The sequence below is a fragment of the Camelus ferus genome, chromosome 14 (assembly GCF_009834535.1).
Source record: "Camelus ferus isolate YT-003-E chromosome 14, BCGSAC_Cfer_1.0, whole genome shotgun sequence".
Lineage (NCBI taxonomy): Eukaryota > Metazoa > Chordata > Mammalia > Artiodactyla > Camelidae > Camelus > Camelus ferus.
In genome coordinates, this window is record NC_045709.1 from 20,111,838 (window position 1) to 20,132,745 (window position 20,908).

Genomic DNA, 20,908 nt, shown 5'->3' on the forward strand with positions numbered 1-20,908 from the left:
CATTCCAAAATGCTTTGCTTTTTTAAAACGTAAGTAACCTTTCTAAAAGCTATGTGGACCTAGCCAAAACAAATGCACCTCGGTTTCCATCTCTGGTTTTTCCCTCAATATCTAAAGGATTTCAGCACCTGACTTATACAGTCATATTTATTCTGGTTGAGTCTATCTGTGAAAAAAGGTTTTTGAACTACCTGGGTATCAGAAACACTATAAGCATTAATAAAACTATTAAGTGTGCTAAAGCTTCCTCACAAAATTTATTTAATCTCACCAAATTTAGGCAAATTTACTAAAGTCAGTTCACATTATGAATTTAGCCTGAGTTTTATCAACCACACACTCTTACATAATATTTGATGGAAACCACAGCCCTGCACAACTATTTTGCTTTCCATGTCTGTACACAGTAATCTTCCATTTAGCATAACTTCAGCCTTACCTCCATCAATAGCCTCATTTCCACATGAGTTTTCATTAATTAATTCAACACATGTTATTAGATCATGTGTTAACTACAGTGCCTAAACCTCTAAAAATGTGAGTAACCTGTCCAGATTTTTAAGAACCGTTGTTTTAAAAACAACTGAATTACAATTTTAAAAACTATACCCCCTGGACTGTGTATTAGGTAACTTACTTTGATCACTATAATATGTGAAGAGACAAAACAGTGACCTTTTTACCCCTAAACTTGGACAAATTATCTGAATTAATAGGATCTTCCCTAGCCTCTGCAATGGTGGCAGTCTTTTAAAACATAACACTTAGGTTATTTAAACAAAATCAAAACAAAATGGGAGGAGGAGAGATGCTAGCTACCAAACATTAACTCTTCTGGATCAAAACATCACTTTTCTTCTCAAGTGGCAGTGAATGTTTATGACTAAATGATAGCCTTCATCTATAATGATAAACAATGTTGTATTGTTTATAAATAATAAACTTACTCCAAGCGTGCCTGATTACAAAAAGTTATAGATACGCACAAAATAATGTAAGATTAATATTAGTTAACAATGTAATTTTAGTTTTGCATTTCTTTCCAATGAATAAAAGCTAATACCAAATTAAAAAGAAAAATTAAAGTTTGATTTCAAGAAATGCTCTCACTGAATCAATAAACACTTCCTATGTTTTCTTTAACATTAGAAACAGTTCAGTCGATCTTTACATAAAAATCTTAAAACATGCATATTAAAATGTAACATACAAACAAAAGATGTGTGATTACTAGTTCTAGATCCATGAAGTTTAAAATTTCAAACAGCCAAGGTACTTTTATGCTATTCATTTCTCAGGTATTCTGAACACTTTATTAGTTGTATCAATAATCAGTTTACATTATTTGTGTCCCATTACTACTACTATGGTAGAAGAAAGCCCTGTTGCCTAAGTTTTACTCAAAACTGGTATTGGTGATCTTGGCTGAGCTTCAGTAACCCCTGTAACAATTAATTCAATGGTTACTTATCTGATAACTCAGTTACTCAGAACATAGACTGGAACCAGGAAAGTAAAATTAGCCTCAGGCAAAGGATACTTTAAAGCCTCATGTACCTTATTCACAGGCAACAATTCAAGTCCTTGACTCAAAGTCTTTTTCTTATTTAAAAGAAGAATATTTGTGTTCTCAGCAGATCAGGAAGAGAAGGATTCCAAGAAAAAAGAGGAGAGAAGGCAGTAAAGAGCATTAAGTAGAGCAGTGGTCCTCAAAATGGTACCCCAGGAAAAATAATCTTAATCACCACCACCTGGAAACACATTAGAAAAGTAAATTCTCTGGCTCACCCAGACAGACCTACGAAGTTAGCAGCTCTGGGAATGGGACCGAGGGAGCAGCAGGTTTTAATAGGTACTCCAGGTGATTCTGATGGACTCAAAAATTTGAGGGCCACTGTCCCAGAGATAGGAATCCTAACAGCACCGCAGAGTCATCAATAAGAAGCCAGTAAGAACTCACTAAAATGGTTCAAATAAACTACCACGAGTATGTTCATTCAAGGCACTACATTCGGGCACTTTACCAGATTTGGGGATCAAGAGAAATTACCTCCAAGGAGTTATAATCTAACTGGAGCAGGAGGACAGTGGAAAGGGTAAAGAATACAAGAAATTATACAAAACACCAAAGCAAACTGCTCTTCAAACTCTCCCCTTTAGGGTATCAGCTGTATTCTGGTTCAATACAGTCACTGGAGCACATCAAGTCGAGCATGAGTCATCACCGAAAGGTTACGTTCTTGTGAAACAACAGAGCACTACAAATCTGGGGAATCTTTCTGTGAAAAACTGCTGAGAATATAAAGCTTTGACAATAAAATCCGAAAAGCTACTTATATACAAAAAGTTCAAGCTAGGAAACCTCATTTCCCACGATGCTAGACAAATCAGTTACTATAGCTGCTTTGGTGATTTCTTTAAAGTAGGTAAGTAGATACAAAAGATGTAAATAAGATAATGCCTCAAAAATGTATTTACATGAGATAACCAGGATCAACTTTAAACTGTGCATCCAAAGAAGACTGTAGATGAATAGATGCAGGGAATGTAGGATAGCTGCTTAAAAAAATGATGTCCGGATTTTGGTGGACAGTCATGATTGGAGAAGTTTTCAGACAACTTTCAGGTTTGTCCCTAACTCCCCACTCGTGCTCCTCCAGTGCTTTCCCCTTCCAGCCAACTGGAGAGAAGCCTACAAGCCACTTGATCCAGGTCCTTAACTTACTATGTGAAGGAGAGCATCCTGTCAACCTGAACAATCTGCCCTGTTCTGTTACAACAGTAAGAAATAAACAGTAATAAATAAATGTGAAGGCATTACTTTTGGATTTGCATGTTTAAGCAATTTAGCCTACAACATCCCAACAGTGGGCAGTAAGGTTATGGTCCATAATAACTATGGCTTAGAGAGTGTTTTGGTGGCTAAAATTATATTAATATCCTATCAATCTGTACTGTTTTCTAAAAGGCACAACCCACCCCCCACAAAGGGACTATTAGTTACTAGCTAATATTTATACGAATACCAGTCTAAAATTTGGATGACCACATCTCAAATATGGCAAAGATGTTTATGAAATCATAAACCATCTCATTTCAGACATATCAGTGTATGAGATTCATGACTAAAAACTTCAGAACCAAACATGACCACCACAAACACGCAGTCCACGCCTGACTGTCTGCCAGTATGCACGGCTAGGTTTTACAGGCCTGTGTGCACGGGGGATTTTAAAGGGATGCGTCTCTGATGCCTTCCCTTTTACTCAGATCCTTCCCACATGCCCTACTCTAGGGTAACTGCACACCCAGAAGTCAAAAAGAGTAAGAAGAAAAGATGGCTTTCACATATGAATATGATTAGCCAAGCTGAGAAGAATTCCCTGAAAATTCAAGAAATAAAAGAGGCTGCCACCATTCAGTTCTTTCCTACACAATTAGAGGACTGACCTCACTGGCACGTTACAAACAGTATAGTAATTTTGTACACACAAACTCTCTCTACTGAGTACCTACAGTGTACCAGGTACCACTGAGCCCAAAGTTTAAAGAAAAAATGATCCCTGGGGCTCTCAACCTATTTGACTCAAAGGAAATTTAAAAAAAAAAATGACTTCTGACTCTCCACATCCAGCTGAGAACCAGGAGTGTTCTTGGGCATTTACTACACGCTTTCTCTGCCTCTCAGTTCACTCAGAGTCACTACAGTGCTCTGATTCACCCTAGATGCCAACCTTACACTGCTAAAACGAAACTCACTTCATCTCCACCTGTGACACGAAGGATCTTCCACTTACACATCCTTTATCAAGGAAGTCTATATGCCTTTAAAGTCCTTTTTAAGTCCAGGACAAAAATCAAACTCCTCTTTCCCTTCTGATACCTCTCATCACTGTCTTCATTCATGTCTCCTTTTAGTGTATCTATCTATTCCCTTTTGGTCAACGTGTCACAAAACAATAGAATTTTAGATCTGAAAGGCACTTTAAATTATCTAGTATCATCTTTTAATTACAGAAATGAAGATGTTAAAACACCAGGATCAAACATGTGCTGAAAGCTACACAGCTGCTTTAGTAGAAGAACTGGTACCATGTTCTAAAGACAGCAAGTCATTATCCAATGAAAGCAGCCCCAAAGCAGCAGGACATGTTGCCGCAGTTGTAGATCACTGAACCTACAGCCGAAGGGAACCCCTACCCTCTCCCATCCAGCCCCTACCTCTTAGTTAAGGGACAAGTTAGCCAATACATGAGATTTAAACAGGATGTCCACAATAGGAACTCTCAAACCTAACGGGACACAATAACCAGGGATTCCCCAACCAGCAGAAAAGGATCTACCAGTAACTATTTTAAGCCTTACCTGACCGGTCTCCAAGCCAGCTGCAGCAGCCACATCCCCCTCTGCGCCATTAACGTCATGCCTCAGTTTCCTGAAATTCCCAACTGGGAAGGAAATAGAGCCAGCAGGCACACCCAACCCAGTTACGGTTCTACAGTCGTACTGTTAGTACTCTTCCCTGGGACGTCCCCATCTGCATCCATACACATGCATGCACAGAGCAGCCTCCGCCTAGGATAAGCTCCACATTACAGAGCAATGGAAAGGCCTGCTTCACAAAAACCTCAGGGACCCCTGATCTTAACTATAAAGTTTTCTTTTATTTTTTAATCCCCAATTAGAAAACCTGGACAAGTCTGAGTGATTCTGCTGAATACACCTGAAAAACAAAGTAGTTACAAAAATAATTTTAAAATAATACAAAAATTTAACTGGTTTTAAGAATATTTTAGCACCTCAAAACACACAGTGACTCTAGTTTTGATGAAGTTAAACTTTCAACAGGCATATTTCTGTTCCTCATGTGACTATTTATCTACATCCTCTTGAACATTTGCAGTTTTTAGGAGTTCTTCAAAGACGTTTGTGGAATTATTAAAATTCACTGAATTAAGAGATACCTACCAATTAAATTTTTTTTCTGAGATACAAATGCAGCTTAATTAAAGGAGCATTTATTAGGCACCATCTTTATGCCTAAATTTGCACTAGGTAAGAAATGACACAGCCTCTTCTTAAGGAATTTGTCATGTGCTTAGGAAACCTAGATTGATATTTAAAACAATTAGAAGAATATTTTAATAGTAAATTACCTCTAATGCTATTAAGTGTCAAAATAATTCAGAGAAATCAGTTAAGACTGAAATATCAAAATAAACTCATTGTAGAATTACTTGACTGTCCCACAAAATCCATGTAATAAAAAATAATTACAAGGAAAGTCTAAGTTACATCCTATAAAACACTGTGATGTTTTGGAATTATGTAAGTATTTTAAAAATAATTTTTATTTTCAGCAATTATACTACTTAGTAAAATACAAAATAATCTAAAATAATAGCTTACAGTTTTTATGCCTTGAATGATTTTAATATAAAGCATAAAATACACAGTGAAATTTAAAATAGGAACGTAGATATTTACCATCTGCAAAGCCATAGCTTCAACCTGTTAGCAGCCTATGTTCCCGGTGGTACATACACTCCTTAGCTGGGTATCTGAGTAGTCATACAGTTAGGTAGACATATTTGTGGATTTAATTCTACCCATATTAGCTGTTACAACTATTATGACCTACAAGAGTCCATGATTTCTGACCTATACAATTTGTTAATTTTACCAGTACTTTCCCAGTTTGTCTTCTTTATGAGCCACACAAACATCAGCTGTATGGACACACACATGCACGCCACTAGTCTAAAAAAAAAAGTGAAAGGGCTATAATGTAGGAAAGATTTTAATTTATTCCATTCAACACAAAGGGAAAGAACTAGGATTAGTGGATAAAAAAAGACAAGTCAGAGTTTAGTTCAACAAAAGATATTTTCTTTTTTATTCAAAATATTAAAATGTTCACTGGGCTGCCTTGGTTAGCTAAGTAACTCCTTATTACTAGGGGGAGGGTATAGCTCAGTGGTAGAGCGCCTGCTTAGCATGTACTACATCCGGGGTTCAATCCCCAGTACCTCCCCCCAATAAATAAATAAATAAATTTTAAAAATTCCTTCTTACTGTAAGTGACAAAGCAGAAGCTATATGATAATCTCTCAGGAATGCCACCTCTAAATTGCCACAAGGCTAAACTATGTAAATCCCAAAACTTCCACCTACATCAATGACCAATATCAGACTATCACATAAGCCAACTGCAATGCAACTTAAATGAGTTAAGTCTCCATTTCTTCATTATGGTCTGAAATACTACAGAGCTAATGAATCACAGAACTTTATTTTTTAGCATAGAACTTTAAAACTAAAAAAAGATCTCCTTTTAACATTATAATAGTTTTAAATAGTACATTATACATATATAAAGTTGAATATTTTTAACAAAGAATGATGAATAAATATTAATTTCCCCTTTTTCTTCCCCTTCTTTTCCCCAACACCTTGCCCAAGCCAAAAAAATGAACAATATTAGCCAATCTTATCTATCTATCTATCACTTTGGTACCCTCAGGAATATATAAGAAATGACTAAGTATTTCAAAAGACTGGATCTAAAAATATAGTTTACATTTATCTAAAATATAATAAAATTTGTAATAAGTGAATATATTTAATAATGGTAAGTTTAGTATAATAATTAAATGCTTCTCCTCAAATCTCACCTGAGATATTTGAAAATACTGAAAAGTCACTTATAGCTCTCTTTCTCATTCATTAATCAATAAAGGCATTTTTAAATTCAAGAACTATTCCCCTCAAGTGTGCACAAACAATTAAGCAGAACAAGATTCATGAGTCACAACTGTACATTAAACTACCAGATGATTTATCAAAACACCACCCAGAAATGTTCGCTCCTGTTGCTACCTCTCTTAAAATCACTTTCAAACAGATAGTGGCCAAGACTGAAGTAATTAAAGTACACCAAGACTAGTTTACTAAGTCTACTATCAAATCAAACTACTCTTAGGAAAAATTCTGATAAAAAACTACTCAGCATTTAGTTCTCATAATAAAATTATTTTTCATAGCACAAAAACCTGAAGTATAAGCTGCCTTTTCACATACTTAGTGACTGTTTCTAATGACTATTCAAAAAATGTTTGCCTAAAGCAGAGCTATTAGAAATCTGTATTTTAACACATTACTTTAAAAGTATTCTTACTACATCATACTCAGGAAATAAATTTTGCTAAGGGTGTGTTAAACCAGTGGTTCTTAACTTTTTGGAAGACTGTGAACCTCCAAGAGGATAATACAAGCTGTGACCAGAGAAAAATGCATATTTACAAATAAAAAAAAATACGTATATAATTGCAGGGGTTCTAAAAGACAATGGAGCCCAAGTTAAGTGCCATACCCCAAATACACTTCATGAAAGATATTCAGAAATGTAGCTATTGTTCTCAGGTTAAATGTACACAAAACAACTAAACCTAAAGATCTTTGATTTCTTAAATAAAAATAAAATGACTGGATATACAATTCAATGGAAACTTGACATGTCCGGCTTATTTTAACACATTTAAATACCTTTAAACCTAATTAGCTATTTAAATTCAAATAACTTTTGTATAAAGTTTTACTTATTGCATTAAAACTTTTTTAAAATATAAATTGTGCTTTTTAAAGTAATCAGAACAAGTTTTAAATGAATTTGATTCCCTCAGGATCTACTCTGTTCCAGGCACTAGTGGGGTGTATGTATCTTTCTGAGTTAATTCTTATTTTGTGGTTGGCTTTATTCCTTTGATAACTATGTAAGTTTAAAAAGCTAAAGCTCTAAACATTCTTAGAAACAATGAACAGTACATAGATGTAAACTAAAAGGAGTATGTGCAGTATATTGCGGGTATGTATTTACACGCAATATACTGCATATATGCAGTCAATTTGTAACAATTCTACCTAATAAAACTGAAAAATGAAAAAGAAAAAAAGAAAACATAAAATGAAACAAAAAATAAATAAATCATGTTTTTAAAGTAATCAAAATGAGTTTTCAAGGAACTTGCTTCACTCAGGATCTACTCTGTTCCAGGCAATTCGAGGAAATTTGCTTCTGTTCCTTACAATTTGAGGAAATTCAAAATCTTAGTATCTACTCAACTTTGCTCAAAAGATATATTTTGAGCATATATTTTTGGTGAAAAAATATATTAAAATATGTATTTTTTGTATATAATGAAAATGACATTGTTCTATAGTTCACATTTGAGTGTCAAAATATTTAAGTTCTTGTATCTTTTAGGAAAACAGTAATGTGACAAATTTTCAAGGATAATAATTTCTGGAATAGAAATTGGAAAAAAGAGAAAATGAAACTTTACAACAGGAAGTTACCATTTTACACCTTCAGTAGACAAGGAGCACTAAAGATCAATTAAACGACCACTGAGGTAGGTAAAACTTCTACAACCTTCCTTATTCTACAATCTTAAATAAGTGGAAATGCCAAGAACCTTTCCTAAGTCTTCAAAAAAATAATAGTTATGGGTAAGAAGTAATGGAAGATACTGAAGGAATAAAATGGTTTTTTGAAAGTAGGCAGACCTAATTTTTTTTCTTTGTTCATCTCCAGAGTGTTAAGACATTATTAAAAGGAGAAAATAAAAAATGCAAAACCAATCATCAATCCAGTATTTTTTAAAATATTTTAGCTTAGTTGATTATCACTTAAATGAAGAACAGTTTTTAAATAACTGGTATAAAGAATGCAGGAATACATTTAATATAATATAGTGACCTATTTTCAATGATTCCAGACAGTAATTACTTTTATTAATAGGAAGTAGAATGACCATTTTAATGTTAGAGCTAAGCAGAAGAGTAAATAGTTTCTCAACTAATTTTTAAATTAATGCATTAAATCCTAAATTTAGGTTGTGAAACCGAATTGGGACTAATACCTACATACAAGTTAACTCCTACTGAAAAGCTTAAACAAATACCACAACATTAATAGATTTTATAATTAGATGTTTTCAAGATCTAAAATTCCCTCTGACATTTTTAACTCCCCCAATATTTAAAAAGCCTATCTTTTTAATGACAAGCCTGAACTAGTCTGTTCAAAGATATGAACAAAATATTTTCTCATGAAACAAGGGAAGATGTGTTGTTAGGCCAAAATAAATTGGTAATTAAGAAAGCCAAAGTTTTGTGTGGATACCATTTCTGTAGGTGCTTTATAAACACTGCTCAGAAGTCAGAACCATCCAATAAGAAACTTTAGATGTACAGCTGACATGTAGATTTTATGCTCATGTAAACACTGTGAACACACCTCAGAGGGAGAAAAATCATAGTAGCATATTACTTACAAGGAAAACTTTAAGGCTACCAGGGACATTCAATTCTGACACTGCTCTCTAGGGAAGAAGGGAAAATGTTTACAAATTTAACTGAACCTGAAAAGAGCCAAAGTAGAAGAAAAGGTAAAGGGACAAGTAAGGGCGAGGGAATTGCCAGGTACATCTCAAGGCCCTCCGTATAAAATTACTGAGGAAGTATCATCAGAGAATGATGTAATTCTTGCTTGTATTTTGTTAATAAAATGATCAAATGCTCACTGGGAAAAAAAACAGGATGAGTGAGGGATGAGTGGGAAGGAAGGGAGGGAGAGAGAAGGGGAGGGAGAGGGAGAGATGGGAGAAGAAAGGGAAGGGGGAAGGAGGAGTGGGGAGAGGGAGAGACGGGGAAAAGGAAGCATTAATAAAACCCTTGGCAACAGAAAGTTATTCAGCCTCTGAGAACACTGGACATTTTAGAGCTACACCAGGTGCTCTGTTCTATACAGCTATTATCATTGTCTCTCATTCTTCTTCCCCAAAAGGTCGTTCAATATCAATATCAAAACCAACGACCTATCTGATTAGACTAAGCCCGGGAGGCAGTACTAGTCCCAGGCTGACCTAGATAGATCTTTTGGCTTTACTGCATATATATTTCATCTTGTTTCTGTTTCTTGAAACATTCAAGACCAAGCACTGAGTAACCAGTACAAGTTCTAGAAACATAATCTGTGTGGGCAGCTTAACCATTTTACAAAGGTAACCCGCTCAGCACTTACTATGAATTCAATATAATTGTGCACACCTTGCTTTTCTAATTAAGGTACACAGCAGTAGGAATGGGTGATGTTAAAATTACCTAAGAAATTTTCATATTTTTATATAAATGTTTATGTTACAAAGCAGAATGCAGAATCCACGTGAATTTTTAAGAGGACCTTCTAAGACAATAGGGTTCCCAAAGGGTCACTATAAACTATGCCTCAAGTGCATTTGTTCAAATTCTTCTGCCACTAGGGGTAAACCTGGAAGAAAGTGACTGCAAAGTACTGTTTTCCCTACCTCAATGACCCCTAATGTTTTACATTTCTTTGCCACTATAGTTTACAATACTTTATCCAATTTAAAATTACTACTATAGATTTACAATAAAACATCAGAAGGCAATACGTTCTAAACTTTTATTTAGAATGATATAAATTATCTTTTAGAAATTTATTTCAAAAGGAGGACCCTGAAGCATACGTATACATCAATATTCTATTTTTGATGCTTTTACAAAAGTTTTTGAGTGAAATAGCATTATCATTAACTTTCAAAAATAGGGAACTATTAAAGTCCAGGTATATTTTTTTCTCAATAACCATTTTCTCCTTTAAATTTTATTTTTGTGCTTTTATACATCTTTATATTTAATTTTTGTTCATATTTAAATTTTGCTTTAAAAGTTTCAACTACACATTTGATCTATGGTACCAGGACCTACAATATAACACTCATAACGTGTTCAAATGTGAATTGCTGAAAAATACAATTTCAGTTCTGATAAACTAACAGCAAATAAATGGTGCTTAGAGATCTGATACCTGGAACTCACTAGAAACAGTTACTCAACTTACCTGGTGCTAATCCAGCAGCAGCAGGACTTCCCAGGGATGGGTGAGAGAACACTTGAGAGAAGGCAGACATATTTGACTGGGACACGTTACTCAGCCTGGAGGTTGATCCTCCTTTAGGAATAAACTCGCTTGCAGTAGGATTTGGTGTCTATTTAAAAATCAAATATAGTAAGTTAACATACTTTAAGCCCAAAAAATACAATGAATCTACTAGGCATTATTCCACAGTGCTTTATTTACTGAGTAAAATATTTTATTGAAAGGATTTACAGGGTTTTTTGGTTTCCATATTTTGAGGTGGTATAATTAAATTTCTTGAAGGAAATGTTCAAATCAAATTTGAGTGTTTTAATCATTTAATTTGCAGAATTTTCAGAACATGAAAATTTGCCTTTATTGCTAAATGGATATCATTACTAAACTATCCTAACACATTTTAGAGAACTGGGAGGTTGAAACTACCTCAAAACTGAGCAACAAGTTTCAAATTTAATATCCTTAAACCACTTCTACCAGGATAAAGGTCAAAACTGCCTTTATTCCAAAATTAATCACTTCCTTCTTTATAAGCTCTTAAGACATTTCCCCAATAATATGGTGCCATGTATTTAAATAACAGTAAAGATGAGAAAAACACTTAAAAACAAGGCAAACATGTGGGAGGAATCAAGATAAAAGAAAAACACAACAGAGGCCCCAACGTATGCAAACTATCACATGTGACTTCTGTTATATTAAAAATATTTTACTGAGATTACATGAAAAAAAATTTCCTCCCAGTTGTACAATGTCACATTTTATCTAGTCAAGTGGCATGGTACTTTTGGCTTTAAGACTAGCACACTGTAAGACTGTAATTCAAATTCATAAACGGCCTATATTTTGTTTGTGTGGAACAAATGAATATCCTAAATATTTTTTTGAAATAGTGACCTACATCCTTAAGTATAATGAAAATCCAATGACCATCCAACATTAATGATATTTAAATTCAACTTCCAAAAGGGTCAACCAAGGAGATAATTTAGTATATTCGTACTTCAGCCTACAGTTGATGTGTACGTATAAACTAAGTTTAAAACACACTGAATCATGATGCAAAAATTTTAACCACCTAGATTATTTTAGAACTGGTCATTGGAATGTAAAAATACACTTCCACAGAAGACAGAAAATAAGAAGATGGACTAATTACGGTACAATCCAAGAACAACTTCCCTTTTTGATAAACGACACTTTAAACTGCCAAGTTAGAGTTCCAAATATTAGACTTGGAAGACAGCTAGTAAACAGGCTAACCTAATTTTAAGCTCTAAAACAATGGTATTTTACTAGTTACATTCCAGCTAAAATTAAATACAAAGTGACAAAATAGAGAAGAAATGTTAAAATCTGGGCTTAATTAAAATATATTAGGTATACAGAGAACCTCTTTTACTACCATATCTAAGACATGAAATTCTGAAGGGAAAAGAAAAAAAAAAAGAATCAGGCCTGAACCAAAATATATTTTCCAAAGAGGAAAAAAAAAGTCCTCTTCTATCAATTTATGTGTCTATTTTAAAACTTTCCAAATTCTAAAGTTTTCAAAAATACTGTCATGTCCTTTAAAACTATGGTCAAATCCTTAATTTCTGAAGGAGAAAATAAACCACCACATTTTATTGAAGTAGTAATCCTGTGTTATAAAGGAACAAATGGCTACCAACAGGACCACTTTAGTTAGAGCTTAACCAGCATGTAGCAGTTAATGCCAAATCTGTTTTAGAAGACGAGAGTAATGATAAAATCAAACAGACTGATAACTTGGTAAAAGGGTTCAAAACTCTTAGGAGAGGTGGGGACCTCAGGACTACAAGATTACCAAAACACAGCAAACTTAGCAACATTACGAAAGAATATCTAATCCTGAGGAGCAGGTTAACATACAGTTCCCAGTTCATTTATACCCTACATTTACCGTGAGTAACAGACTGTTGATTTCAAAGCTGAATCAAATCAATTTTAAATTAATTTGAAAGACTACTTTTAAAGGATCCTATAATGGAGAAAAAGGGGGGAAGAGTCTATTCTGCCTTTCTCAAACAAGTCATATATAAAATGTCATTGTAACAAATTACAAAGGTCCTCCAAATCTATTATGTTATTAAAAGTAATGTAAATGAAAATTTACCACTAACTGCAACTTTCAGAGACTCAACAACCATAGATGCAAAAAACCTATCAGCAGTGAATTTTAATTAAGAAGTAAAATGAAGGGAGTAAACTCTTCCATCCTTTTTTACCTAATTTAAGATGGGTGGTTTGAGAGTTAATTTCAGATGAGTTTGAAATGAGAAAAAAGGTAAAAGAATCTAAATGGTAGAAAAAAGACATGGGAGGTGCAACACGAAAAACAAAATCCAAGAATAAAAGAGTAGAGCTACTATTATTAACAGATAATATAAATTCCTCCAGCCCAATTAGAGAACTTAAAGAAACACTTCAAGAAATAAATTATAATAATTAGAATATTTTTTCATGGTAAAATTAGTTAAAATAATAAAAATGCATCCTTAAAACCACTTTAATATTACTCATTTAAGACATAAATAAGGGTTTTATGAAGTAATAAGATAGCATGGACATACACCTTTAACATGTTAAAAAGAGTATTACTTGTTTTGAAAGATAAAGCAAAACCGGCAACTAAAACCAGGATCACATTGTTGATGAAAATGAAATCTCTGCTCATTAGAAAATAAACAATTTCTTTTGGCTTTAGGAGGTGAAAGTCATATCTAGAAAGAAGACTCAAGGACTTGGGTAACATAAATTTGTCTAACTTCACCACCACCACAGAGAATGGAATAAATGAGAAAAGAAATAGTGAAAAAGAATATCAAAGTTTTACTATTCCTGCCCTATGATTTACATAATCCCTTCATAACTTTCTAGCCATATTCCTATAATAATAAATGTATGGGTTTTTTAATATACAGATAATTATATTTCTATCCATAATTTCTGTTCTAATTCCTACTCATATTTTAAATTCTAATTTTCATTCATATCTTAAACAGCTTTAAATGTACATTTGGAAAAAAATCAATGTTTATTTAAGTCAAATAATACATTCACTTTGTGAGAATTCATTAATAAAAACAGATTTTAGGTTCTCATACACTTAAATCTACACTGCAACTTTCACATCCAAAACAACCAAGTCCATTTTATTTTGTGAGTTCTCCAAACTGACATCATCCCCCAACATTTGGATATGATCCCTGTCCCTACTCACTGGACAAAAATATACTAAATCAGGAGTTACGACCCTCAGCTTAAAAAGTACTGTTGTCTAATTAATGTCATTATATTTTAAATGAAATAATAATTATTCAATTCAGACATCCTAACCAAACAAAATGAGAGTATTTCCTATTTACAAATGACCAATAAAGCTTTTTTTAACAAATGAAATAATTTCCTAATGAGGTTTCTAACTCAGGATTAAAACAACTTTATACTTTTCTATATGATTCCCTGGAAACTGTTACTTTTAAAGTATAATTCAATATTTAATACTCTGCTGGACTCCACTACAAATAAGAGTACTTATTAAGAACACAATAAAATTATTCAATTCTATTAATTAAGGGACTAATTTAATAAACAGTGCAACAAAATAAAAATTTCAGCCATTTTTTTTAATTAGATAGAATGACAGGAAGAAGTTTATACTAAATGAAAACAGAACACAAAATATTATGCAATATTTCATTGAAAATATGCCAAAAGGTCTGTAAGACCTAGAAAGTTGCCTTAAGGTGATGTGACAAATGATTGAGAAATCACTAGTATCCCTGAATATTGGTCAGGCTTTTAAAAAGTACATAGTAAACTCAAAAAAACATAAAATATTTTCCAAAGTATATCTCCTTGTAATGAGCTTAACTTGCTCTACCTCCCAATAGCTTCACAAGCTGCTAACAGTGATCTTTCTATTCCAAATGAAACATGAATGACCCGGTAAATTTTTCTTAACAGTTTTATTCTGGTAACTGCCATTTAACAACTGCTCATACTTAAATGTAAACTTTGGTAACTCTTGACATAGGTGGACAATAGGAGGTCACTACCCAAATCATGAAAATCACTATCTCCATCATGCCCCACAGTTTCCCCAACTTTCATGAAATCCCTCCCGCCCGTTCCCTTCTGCTCCCCTGCTTTGGACTCCAGGCAACCAATGATAAGCTTTCTGTCACTACAGATTAGTCTGGATTTCCCAGAATTTAATATAAATGAATCTTACATACATATGTTTGTCCTGGGGTATATTTTTTACTAGCTTCATTCACTTTGTATCAGGATTCATCCATGTCATTGCCTCTATTAATATTTCATTCATTTTGTACTGATTAATATTCAGTGATAATCATTGATTTGGGAAAATTTCTCCTTTTCTAATACAGGCATTTAGTGCTATAAATTTCCCCTCTGATTACTGTTTCAGTGGCACAACTACTGACCTGTTTTCATTTTCATTCAGTTCAAAATACTTTTAAATTTCCCTTTCTAATTCTTCTTTGATTCATGAGTGATATTTAGAAGTGCGTTTTTCAGTTTCCAAATACTTGATTCTTCAAGAAACCAAGATTCTGTTATTGGTTTCTAATTTAATTCTACTGTGGTCAGAGAACACATCTGTATGACTTGGACTTTTTTAATTTACTGAGATTTATTCCATGACCCAGAACTAGTTTGTCTTGGTCAGTATTCTACGTGCACTTGAAAAGGATATGTATTTAGTTCTTGTTGTACAGTGTTCTATAAATACCAAACTGATTGAGTTGTTCATCTCCCATCTCCTTTTAATTTTATTTTTTCTTCCTAACAGGCACTGAGGATTGAACCCAGGACCTTGTGCACACCAAGCATGTGCTCTACCACTGGGCTATACCCTCTACCCCTCTTACTGATTTTCTTTCTCTTCTATTACTGAGAGAGGAGTATTGAAATCCCTAACACTGTCTATTTCTCCTTGCAATTCTACTAGTCTTTGTCTCATATACTTTAACCTTCTGTTACTAGGTGCATAAACGTCTAAGAATGGTGTATCTATGCTCCTAATGAACTGTCCCCTTTATCTTTATCTAATGTGTTCCCAGTATATTCTCTGCTCTGAAATCTACTCTGTCTGATAGGAACACAGCTATGCCAGCTGTCTTTTGACCAGTGCATAGTATAACTTTCAACCTACTTCATGTTTATATTTAAAGTAGCTTTCTTGTCAGCTTCTTACAGGTGGAGTTTGCTTTTTTCTTTAATCCAATCTGAAAATCTCTACCTTTTTATTGGGATGTCTAGACTACTTACATTTATTATGATTACCAACATGGTTGGGTTTAAATCTACTCACCGTCTGGCTATTTGCTATTTGTTCTTCTTTGGGATTAACTTGACTGTTTAAAACTTCATTTTATCTCCTCTCCTGGTCTGTTAGCTGTAATCCTCTCTGTTCTGTTATTGTAGTGACTGTCTTAGGTTCTACAGTATATACATATTTAACTTACCACTGACTGTCTTAGTCTGCTAGGACCATAACAAAATGTCACACATTGAGTGGATTAAACAATAAAAACTTATTTTCTCATAGTTCTAGAAGGTGAGAGTTCAAGATCAACGTGCCAAGAGGTTTGATTCCTCCTGAGACAGCTCTTCTTGGCTTGAAGAAAGCCATCATGTCACTGTGTTCTCACAGCAACAGCCCTTTTCTCTGCGCCCATGCATCCCTGGTATGTCTTTGTCTTCTAAGGATACCAGTCATATTGGATTACTTTTTGCATATCTGGTAATTTTTGATTGGATGCCAAATATTGTTACTTTTATCTCATTGAGTCCTAGATTTTTTTTTAATTGTTATAAATATCCTTGTGCTTTGTTCTCCATTGTCATTAAACCACTTAAAAATTAGTCTGATTCTTTCAGGTCTTGCTATTTTAAGCTTCATTAGGAAAAATGAGGGTAGCGTTTAGTCTAAGGCTATTTTGGTCCAACTACTGAGGCAAAAGACTTCCCATCACCCTACTTAACGCTTCATGAATTATGATGTCTCCCATGTTGGCTGGTGAGAACAGGAACAACTCTCGGCCTTGCATGAGCTCTGAGAACTGTTTCTGTGATCTTTTCAAGAATTTCTTTTTCCAGCTTAAGTAGCCTCCTCACTACTACTCTCTGATCAGTACTCAGATAAAAATTCAAGGGGAACTTTTGCAAGTAACCAAAGCTCTCTATGTATGAGCTCTCTCCTCTCTAGTACTTCTCTGGTAACTATAACCACATTGGCTTCTGTAAACTTCTAGTTTGGTCTCCTTAATTAGAGAGATCACTAGACTCCACTTGAAGTCCCACTCCAGGCACCAGGCCTGGATACTGCCTCCAGACAGTACGCTAAGGTTATCATGGGGCTCACCTCCTTGGTTTCCCATCTGTCAAGGATCATCGTCCTTCACTGCCTGACCTCTAACGCCTTGAAAACTGTTGTTTCATATATTTTGTTCAGTTTTTTAGCTGTTTCTGGAGAGAGGGTAAGTCTAATTCCTGTTCTTCCATCGTGGCCCAGAAGACAAATGCAGTGGTGATGTTTTCAAAACAAAGCGTTCCAAATTTCATCTTAAGCTATAAATATATAAAACTTAGCCAACTCCTTGTTTTGGTTAGATCAGACACCCACAAAGAGGTACTTTGCAACCCTCAATTCAAACTATTTATGAAAAAATACATTACTTCCATATAAAGTTGGTTTTTCTGTTCAAGTTTTATTGTGCTTTCTATATAATCTCTTTCCTAAACAGATAAAGTATGTCACAACTATCCTTTTGATAATCTATCTTTGAAGCATCAAGTCATGGAGTCTATTCTACATCCTAAATACTTTCACCTACTTCTACCCACGTCACTGTCAAAGCCCTAAGTTAAGGCTGTTATCATCTCAACTCAGGTTTATTGCAACATTGTCCCAACGGACCAACTGGACTCCAGTCTTGCTCAACTCCAATCATTCTACTTCTACTTTTCAGCCAGGATAAGAGAGAGAAAGGCAGAAAAAGAAAGGAAGAAGAAGAGGAGAAAAATGAGGGGGAAATGGGAAGTTGTTTAATGACTTTAGTCCTTAACTGAGTGAAATCATTTTGAAAAAGAGAGATAAAATGTTGATACTAATCTTAGCTTTGTATATTTTTTTCACAAAATCTCCCATCTTCACTACTCTTCTGCCCTCTTCGGAGTGACAAAGGAGCCTAGTTGGGACTAATTCAAAAGATTCATGTCCAAGGTAGAGGGTTTGTGTGTGTGTTTGTGTTTTCTGGCAAGGGCTCCACTCAATTATTTGGAAAGGTAGAAGATGGGGTGCTGATAGTGAGGAAAAAAGGCAGAAATAGTCAAATATTTTGCTTTGATAAAATTATCTTAAGAGGCATGAAAAGATGAGACCCATGGACATGAAGGGCAGCACTGTTCAGAGCTATTTCCACTAGTCTCCAGTGTTCATAAATAACACAGAATAAAGAGGAACAATGTACGATGGAAAGGAGAAGTCAAATGGCTAACCAGAACCTCCAACTTCACGTTTCCAGAAGGTTTTTTTTTTTTTTACTTAATGGGTTGTCATTTCTCCATATTTCAAGTATATCCAAATATGGTCAATTTAAAATGTATCAAAATATATCCAACTTCTGGGTTATTCAGAAACTGATCTACTTAAGATCAGTCAAGTTTCATCTCGTAAGTTAAAAGCTAAATATAAATACTAAACTACTGTGAAATTAGTCTAATATCACAATTTGAAAATTTTCTGAAGCAAACTGAGCCCTCTGATAAACATCCTGACAGAGGAAATATGATTTTCTAAATAAGCCAGATTTAGATTTGTGGAGACAGTGGAGGAAAGCTGGTCACTAGTGCTTCCAAGAGATTCACATCAGTGTTCTTTTAAATACAAGTTCTCATACTAATAATTTGACTGTCTCAAGGGGAAAGTAGCACGTGTATACCAGAATCTGCCAGATGAAAATCAATTAGTAATAAGCTTTATGTTATCATAGTTAATGAAAATTTTCATGAACTCAGCTTAAAGTAATTCTCTGTATTTAAGAGCATGAAAACTATGGGTACTTGAATTTCCAAAGATGCTCGTGAGTTCATCTTTCAAAAGTTTTCCAGAAATGGGTAACACTATTCTTGAGAACAGTTTGATACTATGCATCAAAATGAAAAATAAGCATGCCCTTTGACCTAGTACTCCCACATCTAGTAATTTAGACTAAGTGGGAAAAAAAAAAATCACACAAGTAGGAAAGATTACATTTAGCACATTTTTAAATGATTTTTTAAAGGAGAGAGGCAGATAACTAAAATATCTATCAATAAGGATCCAGTTATGTGGATTACAGTACATAGAACAGTGTGTAGCCATTAAAAATCATGTGAATTGATATATTTACCAAGATAAGAGGCTCATACCACTACTGAGAATAAAATAAAATAAAAATTAGGCCACAAAACAGTAATTATACCAAACTGCTATTTGTAAAATGGTGTGCACATGCCTAAGAGAAAGGGGAGGGGAGGGAAGGGGAGAAAGAGAAGGCGTGTCTGTGTGTGTCTGTGTCTGTATGCAGGTGTGTAAAAGGATGACAACTAAAGATGCTCACTAAAACATTAAGTGAGACTGTGCCCCTAGGTGGTGAGGGAACTGAAGACATTTTTGCTTCCTTCTTTGTACTTCTCTGTAGTATTTGTATTTTTTTCGATAAGTATATGTAATTTTTACCAAAAAACTTTTCAGAAAGTTTAAGATTTGTAAATTACAAAGCCATTTACACCATTCCCTTTCCTTTGCAAACCATCATCCCTAAATGAAGTGGTACTACCATAAGTCGCATAGAATATGCAATATTCAAACTGAGACTAGTAGGAGCAATGTAGATAAAAAAGCAAAATCTGTATCTGGAGGATAGAAACCATTTAAAAACAGAAACAAATGAAACGCTCCTTTTATTATGTCAAAGTCAGAGTTCTCCAATAACAGTAATCATTAGCGGTCACAGAAGCAATCTCAATAATCTGCCTAGTTCATCCTCAGTATTACTCTTTCTATTTATGTGTCAACTACCTCAATAAAGCTGGAAAAAAATATTACTCTACCTAAAAGGAGCACAAATATCCATTCAGATCAGTCCATGAGTTGTCCAGGAGAGTGGAAGACCATCGCCACATTTCAGAGGTGGTAACTACCCTGTACAGCGGTAATTACCTTGTAAACCCATGTATGTCTTCTGTCCATAATTACGTAACAGTAAAAACCTATGTGTCACATTGCACAGTAAGAGAGATTTACTTAGAGGCATTCTCTCTAGCCCAGAGTCCTGCCAGATTTAATCACAAATTTTAACATATATTTAGATTTTTCAAACATTTTCCCATGATGATATTTTATGTCATGAAACTGTACCAAAGGAAAAGATTAAGAAAATGTACAAAGCATTAAATTTCAGAACATTAAATTTTAGGCCAAATACTCACCTTACAATATAATCATTAATGCAGGTTAATTCATTCAATTATTTGAATAGTTAATAATAAAAGGCCCTGTGCTAGGCAATGTGAAAAACATACACAAAACACAGGCACCATGTTCTAGCAGTTTACAGGCCAGCATTTCACATATATAGAATGTACCTTGAACCCAATTTCACAAAATACTAAGTGTCTATAGTGTGCCATACATTGCTAGCCTGTAAGACAAAAGTTACACACACATTAATCATAGCAACATAAGAGCTATGGGAAAGTGATTAGGTCCTAAGACCATAAGTTTGAAATGAATCCTAAAAGACAAGTTTGCTGAGTCAAGACAGAGAGAAGGCCACAGTAAGCAAAGCAAATGTTCAAAGAAACTGAACGTGCAGAGGCAGAGGCGGGAAGAGCATGTTACTTGTCAGG

At 34.2% G+C, this 20,908-nt stretch overlaps 1 protein-coding gene across 12 annotated transcripts in view; it reads right to left on the reverse strand.

Annotated features, from left to right (window-relative positions):
• The window catches only part of PAN3 (poly(A) specific ribonuclease subunit PAN3), a 110,442-nt gene that overhangs the window by 49,536 nt on the left and 39,998 nt on the right, over nt 1-20,908 (reverse strand). For all 12 annotated transcript variants that reach the window (XR_004325782.1, XR_004325783.1, XR_004325781.1 and 9 more), the window contains one exon: nt 10,925-11,072. Coding sequence is in view for 9 of the 12 variants with exons in the window: in XM_032496390.1 (XP_032352281.1) it covers nt 10,925-11,072 (148 nt within the window). In the remaining 3 variants the exon portion in view is untranslated. The remainder of the gene's footprint in view (nt 1-10,924; nt 11,073-20,908) is intronic.